At 36.9% G+C, this 13987-nt stretch overlaps 1 protein-coding gene across 1 annotated transcript in view; it reads left to right on the forward strand.

Annotated features, from left to right (window-relative positions):
* Nucleotides 1-13987, forward strand: part of MAP3K5 (mitogen-activated protein kinase kinase kinase 5) — a 100081-nt gene that overhangs the window by 41853 nt on the left and 44241 nt on the right. The window contains exons 6-9 of the mRNA XM_068677312.1: nt 751-857; nt 4199-4369; nt 9119-9231; nt 13594-13753. Of these exons, the coding sequence (XP_068533413.1) occupies nt 751-857; nt 4199-4369; nt 9119-9231; nt 13594-13753 (551 nt within the window). The remainder of the gene's footprint in view (nt 1-750; nt 858-4198; nt 4370-9118; nt 9232-13593; nt 13754-13987) is intronic.

Genomic DNA, 13987 nt, shown 5'->3' on the forward strand with positions numbered 1-13987 from the left:
GTAATAAACGTTACTACAGTAGTAAACATTACTAAACATTACTACAGTAGTAAAAGTCCTTTACGGTATCTTCAGATTCTTTCCACTTTACTTTTAGTTACGTTGTTTTATAGCACGCCTTTATACTTCTATACGCCAGTGTGCCTTTACACTTCTGTACACATGTCAGCATTACTATTTGATGAGCAGCCTTTAGTGTGTCCTACTTAAAGGCTATGTTAGCATTCTGCTGTTGATACGTATGTATTCTGACTGTGTGTGTGCTTTGTCACCATGCTTATGATATTTCTCATGGCAACAGAACATGTTTATATACACTGCAGTTTCTCTGAGCGGAGCTAGTAATCACTCTACATTGTAATCCAATAGTTGCTTCTTAATCATCCTGAAGTTGTTTCTTTTTTTTCTTTAACTGTGTCTCAAGCTTACTTTAAAGAGTTCTGGAACTCTTATGTGTTCAGCCCCTGAAGCAAAATTGAGTCATGAAATATATGTACTGAAATTTCCATAGATCTACATTTAAGTACAGGAGGCCAAATTGTGTTTCTATGCTAAATACTGTGTGTATTCTCATCTCTGAATGCCAAGCCATTTACAGGTTGAGACTGAGTATACTGAAATCCATATAACTTAGAGCAAACTAAAAATTCATCATAGTATGAAATGCCAGGTCCGTAGCTCAATGAGGAGTTTATATAGGTATACTTTGGTACAGCCACTTAAAACTTCATTATTCCCTTCTTTTGGAAGGATTATGATTCCATTGTGAAACTGGTGAAAACCTTAGAAAAACTGCCTACTTTTGACTTGGCTTCCCACCACCACGTGAGATTTCATTATGCATTTGCACTGAACAGGTAAGAATCTACCCTTCCTTCTGCTGTTGACTAGTAAATCAGTACTACAAACTTCACATATAGTTGGTAATCCTGGTTAAAGGTCTCCGCTGGAATCCTTTTACACAGGTATAGGGTTTTCACTGAAGTGATTTTGGGGACTCTGAGCTTTGTGTTCAATCTGAGCTTTGTTTTCCTTTCATATTGTCAAATTACATTCCTCTTCCTTTACCGTCTGTTTTTTCTTTCCATAGGTCTGCATCAATATTTGAGGTTTCTGTTTTAGAACCTAAATCTGAGCAAACAAATACTACCAATGTTTTACCTCTGTCAAGTACACTTAGCGTCGCTGTTTGAGTGGCAGTGTTGCAGCATTTGTGCTGGCTTAGACATGCTCTTATTTAAGTCTGAGTTCTCCTGTTGTCGAGAGTCAGGAGGAAAGCTTTCATCAAGTGTTAATCAAAGGATTTTACCGTAATAGACAATTTTTCGTGTTCTCTGAAAACATGCACAAAATGTACCACATGCAGCAACAACCACTGCTTTCTTGGCTTAAATAGGAGCGGTGTGCTGACTTTTCTATATATTTTCATATTTTGAAAAATGAAATTCTAGAATGCTGGCAATCAGGCAAGGCATTAAGAAGGGAATTTTTCAGAGGAAATGAGAGATGTTCTGCTCTCTTAGTATTGACACAGTGAAGATTGTGCTGTTGATATTTAGAAGAGCAGACCTAGTCTCAGCAGGCATTGAAATTCTCAGATACAGAAACTGTTTCACAGATAAAATTTGTGAGAGAAGCAGAAAGAATATTGTAATTCAGGTTTGCCAAGGAGGCTGAAAACTGCGTATCATGTCAAAGTGATGTCAAAAATAACTCATAGGCAACTAGTTGAAAAGGTAAAGACAGTTTTAAAACAGAAACAGGTTTTTAACATGTTTAGACCCCCAAGGTCACTGTTTTCTACAACAGTCACCTCTGAAAACAGGATTTGGCTAGTTGACTTGGGCACTAAAAATATTTTCTGTTGCAAAACTGCAGTATACTCTTTTCAGGCAGATCGTTACACTCCATTGGTTTTGTTGGGTCATCTTGCAGACCAGGAGGCATGTTTTTGAAGAGAAAACTGTAAGATGTAGCCTTTGAGGGTATCTGACATACAGAAGGTCCACATAGTATCTCCAGAGGAGTTCAGATCAGATTTCCCTGTCACCTTTTCACTTTGAATTTACAGTCTGCAGTCAATGACAGCCATAAAAACATGTATGCCAAGAAGACATTATTTGGGGTAATTGTAACTTTCTCCGTATCTGGAATATAGAGGATGTTTCCTGAACTAAAGCAGATCTGAAATACTCTGCATTAGTTAATATTTGCTGTGGAAGAAACTATTCCTCTTGCTTCTAATCTAGGTCACTAGTACAGAAGGACAGAGCAGCTCAGTTAGGATTAGTCTGACCCGAATTAAGAAAGTATGTGAATGCACTGATGATGCTAGAGGAAGCAGAAAGAGAGGTAGGGACCTCTGTCTCTGGAGACCAGCAAAGTATAAGTGGCTCACAACACAAACCACTGCTGTGCCTTAATGTTCTTGTTGTCATTAAGTTCAGCTAGCTAGTGTTTTCATCTGGGTTAGTGCTAGTCAATACAAGATGTTGGAAGGATTATCCACCTGAAATTCCATTCTGACAATAGCCATTCTCTAATCAAAGTCAGCTGGCAAACATGAAGAAGCTGCAGTCTGCAGCTTTACTTGAGTGATGATAATGAGAAGATAAAACGAATCTAACCTTCCACAAATGGTCAAGTGATCATTTGGCAGGGAGTCCAGAATAGCATAGACTCGAAGAACTTGGTTATTTGCTTAACTGAGAGCACTTGATTGCTCTGCCTGGGACTGGGAGCACTAGTGCATCTCAGATAAGTGTACCAGTCTTGCTGTGCCACTCTGGAAGTACTTGAGGAGCCTACTGCAAGTCTGTAGTCTGAGTAGACTTCCCTCATTCCTTAGAACTTGACTGGTCTGAAGGTTGGGAAGGAAGGGTACTTGGTTTGATTTATTCTTATTAAGCTGACATCAATCGAGATTGGCCCAGCACGTGGATTTGCACTGTCTATTGTATTTTGGTTTTGTTTTGTTTTTCCTCAGGAAAGGTGTTCATAGTATCTGCTGAAGTGCTTTTGCTCTGTTTTCTTAATTATTTTTGTTGATACAAGTACTCGTTCTTCCTCTGTTGCCTAGTTCAGCTTGATTTAAGCCTATTCTTCCGCATCACTTCCTTCCAGAACTGCGTTCATGAGCTCATATTGCTTAGAGTACACGTGCTTTTGCGTCTCATTTGACATTATCTCTGCCTGTGCAGACATGCATTTGATATGTTCCTGCAAAGGGAGGAAAATTCCATTATTGAATCTCTGATCAAGTAGTATGTGCTTTAAGATAACTGTGACTTTTCATTTTAACAGACTTTTTAAAAGCCTTTTCTCTATCAGATGAGAATCTGTCAGTAGGTCTAAAAACATGTGTTTATATTCCCTCGATTCAAATGATAGTTACTCAAATTCTGCATGCAACTTCTCCAAAATAAAATAAATTTTAAAAAAAAAAAGCAAACAATAAACAAAAAACCCGTCCCCAAACCACAGAAGAATAGTTTTTGCTGAGAAAGGAGTCATTTGCTTGTTCAGCACACAAATAGGTAAAAACAATTCTAAACTCTTGATACTGAATGATGTATGTATCCAAACTGAGTCACCAGGAAGTGTCTAATGCTTGCAGCTACGTGGTTTATTTGTATTAATTATTTTTGATAATACTACCTTATTGGCTTCACTTCTTAACCTTCTCTTATGGGGGAATTCAGTCTGTTTTCTACTTTTTTTTCTTTGCTTCACATTTAAAATATATATTTAAAAATCGTAAACACAAGAAGGAATCTTTTGCCTTTAAAGTATGAATTACTGTGAAATAAGGTTTAGATATGAAACCTGGGTTTATATCTTTATATTTTGTAAGAAAGTATTACTTTCTAAGGATTGCTCTTGAGGCTTGCTTCTGCTTTGAGGCTCTTGAGGCTTACTCTTGCTTTGCTCTAGCTGATACTTCATGCGGGAGTAAACGTGCTTGGGAGGCTTTTATGAAGTTGTGTTTTTGTTTTTTTTTTAAGTGTTCATGGTTTAAAAAAATGTTTATAAAATAGCCCATTGCGTCTAGGAGCACATTTTACATGGGTAAAACATATAAACAAACAAATATTATCAAATTCTAAATATATAATTTAGTATATATTCAAATATGGCCATGAAAACATATTTCTTGATAACTTCATTGTTTTTTATTGAAATATTTTATTTTTAATAGGCGAAATCTGCCTGGAGACAGACAGAAAGCTCTAGAAATTATGATTCCTTTGGTAGAACAGGAGGATCAAGTAGCTTCAGATATGTACTGCCTGGTTGGTCGAATTTACAAGGACATGTTTTTGGAATCTGGATTCATAGATCTAGAATGCAGAGACAAAGGGACGTTCTGGTGAGTACTGTTTTCCTGGTCTATGTCCCTTTCTTAGCTTTGGGAAAGCATTCCTTAAACAAGAATGTATTTTCTTGATTTCTCTCAAATACGAAGTCTCTTCTTTACTGTCTCTGCTTTACTTCTTTACTTTTGGACTCAATGATCTTGAGGTCTCTTCCAACCTAGAAATTCTGTGATTCTGTATTATTCTTACAAAACTGGGCCAGACAGTAATCAGACTTGAATCAATTGGTGTATCTGCAATCTGATAGATATTTACCAGGTGAGCTTAAAGGTGCTGAGTTATAAATCTGCACTGATGCTTAGGATGTACCATTTTGTCCTTTTTGGCTTCTTTGCTCATGAGAAATATGACTGCTCCAAAATCATTCTGGGAAAAGCTTTATTACCCCATCATCACCATTTAATATTTTCATGTCACAGTGGTCTGTAGTACCACCAAGAGTCTAAGAAGCACACATTAGATTAGATGCTCTTATAATTTTAGAGGCAGGTACCATGCTATTGCTTTTGAAATGCACAAAAAATGCTGACTTTAATGTGGAATAAGTTTTCTCTCTCTCTCTTTTTTTTTTTTTTTTTTTTTAAGTATTCTTTCTCTCTTATTTTATCCCTCAAGCTTTCAGTTCCCAAAAGACATGTTTGAAATGGCAGCACCGGATGCCATCTTAGACTTTTCTCAGGATGAGTTGCTTTTCTCCATTACAGTTGTGCATATCCTGCACGTTAGATCCTAGTTCTGTCCTCATCAGCTGCCTATTGAAGTAAATGCTTAGAATTGAAAGCTTGCGTCTCTCTTCCTCATTTATCACTTCTCAGTAATCTGTAGATTAGAACTGTCTTCAGTAAAAGATAATATATAATTATTTACCATTTATGGTCTCAGAATGCAAGTACAATTCCTAACTGTTGGTCATGCTTTACAGTTTTGTAAAGCTTACTGAACTTCTGAGTGATGTCAAAATAACAGGAAAGCAACGTATTATTTCCCTCCTTCCCATTTCATAACTTTGAAGAAAAATTGTGTTTTCTCTAAGACAAAGCTCATAAGCAACTTTTGAGATACTGTTTAAAAAAAATATTTTGCTAATGTCATGAATTAATGCAAAAATAAAACTGTAGTAGCTGTGTATACAAATACTAGGCATTACCATGACCTAAATAGAATAAATAGAACTCAAATTTGCTGTTATATATTGTGCTTTTTCCTCATTCTTACTTTTCATTTATCTGTTTAAGAACAGACTGAGATTTTCAAACATAATTAAGAAAGATTATATGTTTAATAGGGGTAATTACTTACTAGGATATTTCACGTAGCCATTTTAACATGCTTTTAATAGATACGCGTATCAGTCATGGTGCTCATCTATTTGATGAGGTGCAATGATTGCATTCAGGCATAAAAGCTTGTGAAAGGACAGGAGGCTGGCGGCTCCTGCGGTGGGGTGGGGATGCTGACAAGTCAGCTCCTAAAAATAATCCCTGAAGTCTCTGGCAAGTAAGACCCAATGCAGACTGCTCAGTGGGGCTGCTGCCATAGGGCTAGGTGGTGTCAGTTAGGCTGGAATTTGGCTCATCTGGTACAGGTTCCAGTCACTTGCTTTTAGCTTGTACCTTGTAGGATGTTGGTTTGAAATTTAGTGCTAGACATACAGCAGCTTTTGGTGTGGCTAAAGGGTTGAGCCGTAACCCAACTGATGGCTCCTGGGGGGGAGCAGAGCTACTACAGGTGCTACAGCAGGGGCAGGAGGAAGGAGCACACGGGAACAAAGCCTCCATGGTAGTGTTAGTTTATGTTGAGATAAGGGTCCTTATCTCTGTTTTAGACAAATGAGGATGCAGGAGAAGTATAGTGAATTGTATAAGAAAAGAATTTGGCAGCAGATCCAAAGCATTGGTTTTGCAACAGCCTGTGATGTGAAGGTACTTCAGCCTATTTAAAAAAAAAAAGGCAGTAAGTTTGCTTTTATGACAATTAAAAAGCTGAGTAAAAGACATTTATATAAATATGAGACAAGAAATGAAAACTAATTATTAACTGTCACTTTCTTGTTGCTTACTGACAATGTAAATCAGACTTACCAGTGCTGTCAAGTCTTTATTCAGAATTTCGTATTGCTACCTCTCTAATTCAGTGTCCACATTGCAACATTTTCCCAAATGTCAGCTTTCAATTTCTTGATGGCAATTTAATTGCATCAGCTAAGCCAACCTCTATAGGCAAATTTTTAAACCTGACTGCTTTTCCACAATGCTGCACAGGTGCTTCCAGTGATATTTAGAGTTTGACAAAGCACACCAATTGCACCTGCTGAATTTCAATCAGTTCAATGAACAGATATGATTTGAGTTATTTTGAAAGTGTGAACATTTTCATCTGTGCAAAATTATTACAGATTTTTTTATTTTTGTCTGTAAATTAGTGCTGTGCAAACTATGTGGATGTAAGGCAGATTCGAGAATGTCAGCACAGGATCACAACAAATGTAAAATTATGCTTTTGGTTATAAGATTTCAGGAGGCTTAAATAAGACTTCAGAGTTCTAAGATACAGGTATTTCTTGGTGCAAGTAGCATGTAGATAGCTAGGAAGATGAGTTTCAACCATGGGGAAGGGAGAAGCATCATGTCTATATTTGGTTCCTGATTGGTTTTTTTCTTATGCATGTTGCAAAAATTATGTTAGAGGATGGTACTTTTCAGTCTAAGTATAAAGAAGCCAAGGACTGAGCATAATAAAGGAAATCAGTCTTATGATCCTATGAGTTGGTTTCTTAGTCTGTGAGGGTCACAGCACATTTTTTTTTGGGTGTATGGCTGTTTTCATTGCCTGTATATGACATGGAATAAATAAAGGCATTCTTTTTGTGGGGCTGTTCCATCAATTGCATCTGCGAGCAGTGACTATTTTGTATGCTTAAGGTCATCTCTATTTCTTTTGCCTGTATGATTAACGTTGTTTATAGCACAAATGTTCCCACTTGATGTGCATTAGAGGTACAAAACTTCACAATTTAAAAACAAAAGAGGTATGTATCTGTCCTAGAACTAGAGAAATTTGTGTAGTCATGCGAGAAATCAGGCATTTTGTGGCAAAATGAATAGGCGGAAGCATGGAGTCTCCTGTATTGAAACAAACAGTACTTATTTTCAGGGTTTTTTTCTTCTTTGGTGTCAATTATTCTGCCAATCTTTCTTCTCTTTCCTGATACTGCATGACAATTACAACATGAAAGCTCACTAGGGGAGAAAAGGGAGTCCAGTTTCCAAAGCTGCCCTGTCTCCAAACCAATTATGTCAGCCAACTGGTCTACTCGGACTGTATTTGTTTAGAATCAATGAGGGTCTTTCTGCTTCGTTGGTGGCTTTTTGTTGTTTGTTTGTTGTTTTTTTTTTTTGTGATGGTATGTTCTTTTAGTGATCACAAATGTTTTGTATGTACTTTCTTACTCATTTTCTTGTAACTAACAGCAGAAGAGGAAAGGCAGATGATGCAAGAAAAGAAGTTATCTTCTCAGATCATTATGCCTTTTTTTAAAAGGAGTGCTAGATTCTTGTCTAATGATCAAGTTATTGGAGATGGGCAGAGCTGTAGTATAGGAAGAGCATATATGTAGCAGATTGAAGAGGAACCTTTCTTGCAGTTTTGGAAAGCAGACCTTTAGAGCAGGGGAAAGAAAGGTATATTTTTGACCTATTAGGAACAAATATCATAATTTTGCTTTCATGTCAGAGTGTGGTCTGGAAGCCAAATCCTTAGGCTTTTTATGTATTTTTTTTCTTTCCTTCTTTATGTATTAATCTTAAAACATGCTTCACTTTCATAATCTATTTGTTTGCCTGGGTTTTTCTTCTCCTTTTGAATGTAATTATAAATTTAATTCCTTTTATTATAATGCAGTTGTGTTAACTGCATCTTTTGTGCTCCCTACCTCACGTATGTTAGCTTTGTTTGCCTTCTTACAGAGGTGCATATATAAAAACCAAATTAGGTTCATATTCTATAGAACAAGTTTAAAACACTATAGATTTCCTCTAGGACTTATATTGCTAGCATGGGGATTAAGTCTGCTCTGTTTATGTGACACCCCTGGACTTCTTTTAAGGCAAGACTTGAGCTATATGAATACCACTGCCATTCCTTCACTCTCTTGCTCACCTCCTCTTGAGAAGAACCAAATCTAGTGTAGTCCATGCCTTATATGAATAGACTTAGGACAATGAGGACAGGGGATACAGCTAGTAAAGAATAAAACTTGGAGTAGCTGAAATCATGGCTGAATGCAAAGTGTGTTTTTGTGGTTTTATGCTTATGCATTTTGATATGCATGTATGTCACTGGAGCAGATCAGTCTAAAGTTTCAAGTTACTAAAAATCCATATATTTAAGAGTAAATTAAAGAGCCTATTAATAAATAAAACTGTGAAATGGGTCTATTACAAGTTGATAATATTCTCTTTTAAACTTAGCGGAAGAATTGCAAATCTAGTAGGAGACTATAAATTTACTGCGGTGGGTGGCTGTAGTCTGTACTTGTGTGAAAGGAAGGAAGTGTGAGGAGCAAGCAACAATCTCCTCAATAATAGCCAAAAATCATGTGTGGAAAACAGTAAAATATTTTTCCTTCCATGGATTTTTGCTGTGTAAACTGAAGATAAGCACTTAAAGTACCTAAAAGTATAATTATGTACCTATTAGATTGCATTATTTAGAAAGTAAACTTGCGTGTTTGTTTTTTCTAGGTTCAAGAAGGCATTTGAGTCAGAGCCAACACTGCAGTCAGGAATCAATTATGCAGTTCTCCTCCTGGCAGCTGGACATTGCTTTGATACTTCCTTTGAGCTTCGGAAAGTTGGTAATTATAGCTTGCAAATTCACAGTGAAATTGCTTTCTGGTGAAAGTATAACACCACCCACTGTCACAAGGGGAAAAAAAATCTAATGGTTGTGTATGAAAGCTTTGATATTGAGTATGTGAACATCTAAATTAGTCTCTCGCACCACCATTAATTCCACCTGATTGATGGTGTGCACTGTCATGAATACCCGGTTCCAGACTGAAAGTCTACAGGTTACCAGAGCTCAGTGAAAACTGACTGTCCTTCTTTTCAGTGCTGTCTTTTTTTGTTAGCCAGAAGGAACAGTTGAAGGGAAAATCCAGTCCTAGGTAACAGTCTTTAAAAATAAATAAATAAATGAATGAATAAATACAACAATAACAAAGAAAGCCACCTATGGAATGTTTGGAAATACAGATAAAGAGCCTATCCTTACAGTGGTGAAAATACACTTGACTTGATGTTGGGGTGGATTAAGAGGAGAAAGAATCATGTTTCTGCTCAGATGTTCTCTTGAGGTTTTCTGAACCTCTGTATTAAGGGGTCTATCCTACTTGTGATTTTTGTTTGTGATTTTACTGTATTTGAGGAGAACGGAAAGTGTCAAGGAAGTCATTAAGAGAGAGCACTGAAAATTCTAATAGGTAGTAAAATATACTTTCTAACTGGCATTTTCCTCCATTAAATTATGTAATTCTTGACTTACTGGAAATTCTTTTTTTAATCCTTCTGCTTCCCAAGCAGAAGGAAGCAATGTTCTTCATTCCACAGGATGTCTGTAAATGAGCAACTTCACTTGTTTAGAAGTTGGGTGTGCAGTATATCTCTGGCAGTAAAGTTCTAGATAAAGAATTTTTTGAGCATGGAGCTCAGAGATGGTTACTTCCATATAAATGATAGAAGTTGAATTTTATTTTATTTTTTTTAATGAAGCAACTTTAGATGTGATGGGCTGTGTAGAGTTGCCCCAACCACCATATTTGCCCTTCTGTAAGTGGATGAATTTTGGGGGGGCTTGGGTAGAATGCTTTAATCTCCTACACTGAAATTTGAATTCATGTCAGTGTAGGTGGTAAAATAATATATACATTTTGCTTTCTACATAATATTTGCAAATACTCACTCAGCTGGCTTGATTTTAAATTACAGATGGTGTAGTGTGTCTGGACTATATTTATAATGTGGTTTAATTTGAATCCTTCCCTTTTAAAGAAAATTCAGTTGCACACAGACTATGGAAAACTAGATTTGGACAAGCTGATTAGCCAGATTTCATAAGTACGTTATTTGTAGGGATCAGATGTTTGGTGTCATCTTGTGAGTTTATCCAGTGTGGAGAATGGTACAGAAGTTAAGGCTCCTTATTATTTAAGGTTCCATCCATGACTGATGACTGAGATTTAGAGGAGAAATATCTGGTAGGTGTTTGGAAGTGTTTGTGTGTTGTTTTTTTTAATGAGATGTTGGTGTGCCAGTCTCTCATGTAAATACTTAGGTGGTGTCTGCTGAAAACCCTTAAAGTAGACAAATCCCTCCTGTGATCATAGAATCATATAAGAATAATAGATCATAGAATGGTTTGGGTTAGAAGGGACCTTAAAAATCATCTAATTCCACCCACCATGGGCAGGGACACCTTCCACTAGGCCTTACACCTTACCACCCTCACAGTAAATAATGTCTTCCTAATATATAATCTAAACCTACCCTCTTGTAGTTTGAAGCTGTTACCCCTTGTCCTATCACTACAATCCCTGGTAAAAGAGTCCCTCTTCATCTTTCTTGTAGGCCCTCTTCAGGTGCTGTAAGGGATCTGCTAGTGTCTAATATTTATTATTTTGTTATAGGAAATATTGTCAAAATACTATAAGTTTCATCTAGCTGTGCTGAAAGAAAATTTCAAATACATCTATAATATAGACCCTGTGTGTATCATTGGTCATTGAGTTCTTGGTGTTAAGACTGTGGTCCACGTTGATATAATGAGGTTTGTCAGTTGACTTGAATTGTCTTTGCCTTGGGCTAGTGTTAATGTTTTTAAACAAGAGTAAGCAAAATCAAAGGTTTTGTGCAATTTATTTTCTGTCCAAAGGATCTGTAATGACTACATGTATGTTATTTTTCTGATGGTCACTTTCTTGTCTTGATCTATGTGTGTAAGACCATTCGCTAGCAGCAGTCAGATCTTTCTGGCAGTGTTTTCAGCTTGGTGTCCACGTGTAGCATTATTATAGCACATAAAAGTTACAGGAAGGCTGTCTTCTGGAGGGAGATAAGGAGGTGGGTAAGAGCAAGCCAACTGAAGTTCAGTCCAGGTTCCAGTGGAAATTATGTGGGTAGGTTGGGAAAGGCTAAGGAAAGATATTGCCCTTCACAGCACTTCAGAGGGTATATGAGGCTGTAATTAGAAAATTCACATCTGGTTACAGTGCCAATAATTTAGTAAATCCAGTAAAACTAAGGATAACTCCAGTAACCAAGAGGCTTTTTATCCATTTGCATCAGATCAAAAAATTGCCTTCTGAAAGTTCCTTCCTATACTTGCCAGAATAATAATTCAAAATGCAATGATCAACTAAAGCATTAATATTGTATATTAGTATATTTTCTGAACACTGTTGTTTTCTTAACCGTATAAAATTGCAGAAATTTGAGACAAAAACTTAAACACAGTGCTTTGCATTGGCAGTAATGATCTGTGCAGACTGTAACTTTGATACACAAAGGATCCAGCAATATGAATTGTTCTGTCAATATTTGAGCAAGAAAAGCAGTTTGTTTATGAAGCCTTCATAGTAATGTTTAACTGGTAGTATCTCGTTACCGTGTATTATTTTCTTTCCAGCTGTGGGTGTATTCATGGTATTAATGGCTTCTGTATTTTTGCTCATTTTTAAGGCAAAAAAGTATCTGCGATAAAATGTGCTGGAATTCAGCTGATGCTTTTTTGTTGGTGGTTTTGCTACTGTGAATGTGAAGTTTATCAAAAAGGAGAGAATGTCTTGACTTTGCTTGGGTGTTCTTACACTCTCAAACTTTCAAAGACAAGATCAAAATAAGTCAGAGAAATTATAAGAGAAGGCCATAAACTTGGAATTCCATGTTTTCTCCTCAGGAATAAATAAACTTCTTTTCCTAAGAAGCAAACAAGTAATGCTTTTAATTACACTGAAGTATTACTTTGTTCTGTATGTTACTCAGGCATGACAACTTGTTAGCAAAGGAGCACAAAGTGAAATACAGGCATGAAATAGACTATAGACCTCTTGTATTCGAAGTGTAAAACTGTATCTGTTCATTGTCTGGGGTTGAGAACATAAACATGTTAACAGCAGCAGAAAACCAAATGGATTTTGTTGTCTGAAATCTAGTTAACATAACAATATCTATTTTGGTGAGATTTATTGCTGCTTCTAGAATGAAATTTAGTCTGCTAGCTGCTTAAAGAAAGTTAAGGGGAAAAAATATAGATCAACAGTTGCATTGAAACTTTTTGTGAATACTCAACTCTGAATATCAAGGACAATGGCAGGTGATGTGGGAGGGAAACTGAGTTGAGTAGTGTGGGAAAAGTGAGTAAGTGGGCTACTGTGATGAAGAGGCTTGTCTAACAAGCTGGAAATTATTTTGTTTGCAGGGGATGGTGTAGCCTGTCTCATGTTGGCTATAAATATGCAGCAGCTAATGTGATCTAAAAATCATCCTGAAGACTACAGGGAAACTTGTAGCTTTCAGAAAATGTAGCAAGTCAAAGTAAGACCTGAGGCTCTCCATAATCTTGAGTTGCTGAGGGACTTATGAATATTAATAGATGTCTTTCATTGGGGTAGGACTTGCGGCAATTAAAAGAACATCACTGCTGGAAGAAGGCCAGTGGATCATCTGTTCCTTCTGCATGGGACCTTGTCTATAAAGGTAAGTTTGGGGCTTGGGGCTTGTAAGTCAAAAAAAAATAATCACAAACAACAACAGCAGAAAAAAACGTAATAGGTGCCTTATTCAGCATCTGTTAAGTTTTTACAGCTATGTTGTGTAGCCTAAGGCCCCAATTTACCTTTACAGATGAGGTCCATGCAAGAACATAGGTAATCTGACTGTGGCCTTGTCCTGACAGTGATGTCTTAAATTTCCTTTCTTGAGATGCCTTTAGGAAGAGGGGGAGGGGAAATAAAAATCTTCTACCGCTTAGGGTGTTTGGAAAGCGTATGACGTTAACTGGTAAGTATATTTTCCATCTTATTTCATTTGAAATGGAGAGGCTGCAGTAACTTAAGCAATGAATAGATTTCATTAGATTTCAAATAGATTTCAAATCATGGAAATGGTTTGTACAAAGTACATTAATACATTCCTGTGACCTATTATTTCTTTTACTACAGGGGTAAAGATCAGCAGCCTGCTTGGTAAAAAGGGGAGCCTGGAGAAACTGCAGAGCTATTGGGAAGTAGGATCTTTCTTGGGGGCCAGTATGTTGGCTAATGACCACATAAGAGTGATCCAGGCTTCAGAAAAGCTGTTTAAGCTAAAGGCACCAGCATGGTAAGGTGATAAGTAAGATCATATACATTGCTGTATTTTAAAACATTGGACTCCTTCAGCTATCACAGTCAGCATTGTATTTACCTGACAGATTTTGTTAGTCTGTGTGGAGTTTCTTTGCACTTTACATAGATGGGGAACTCTTCCTCTTTTCCCTTCACTCATGGATAGATATGATATGGCTCTATTTTGGTGGCTGAGAAGGACAGATTCACCATCAGCCTGGTGGTAGGG

Source organism: Anas acuta, chromosome 3, assembly GCF_963932015.1.
Source record: "Anas acuta chromosome 3, bAnaAcu1.1, whole genome shotgun sequence".
Lineage (NCBI taxonomy): Eukaryota > Metazoa > Chordata > Aves > Anseriformes > Anatidae > Anas > Anas acuta.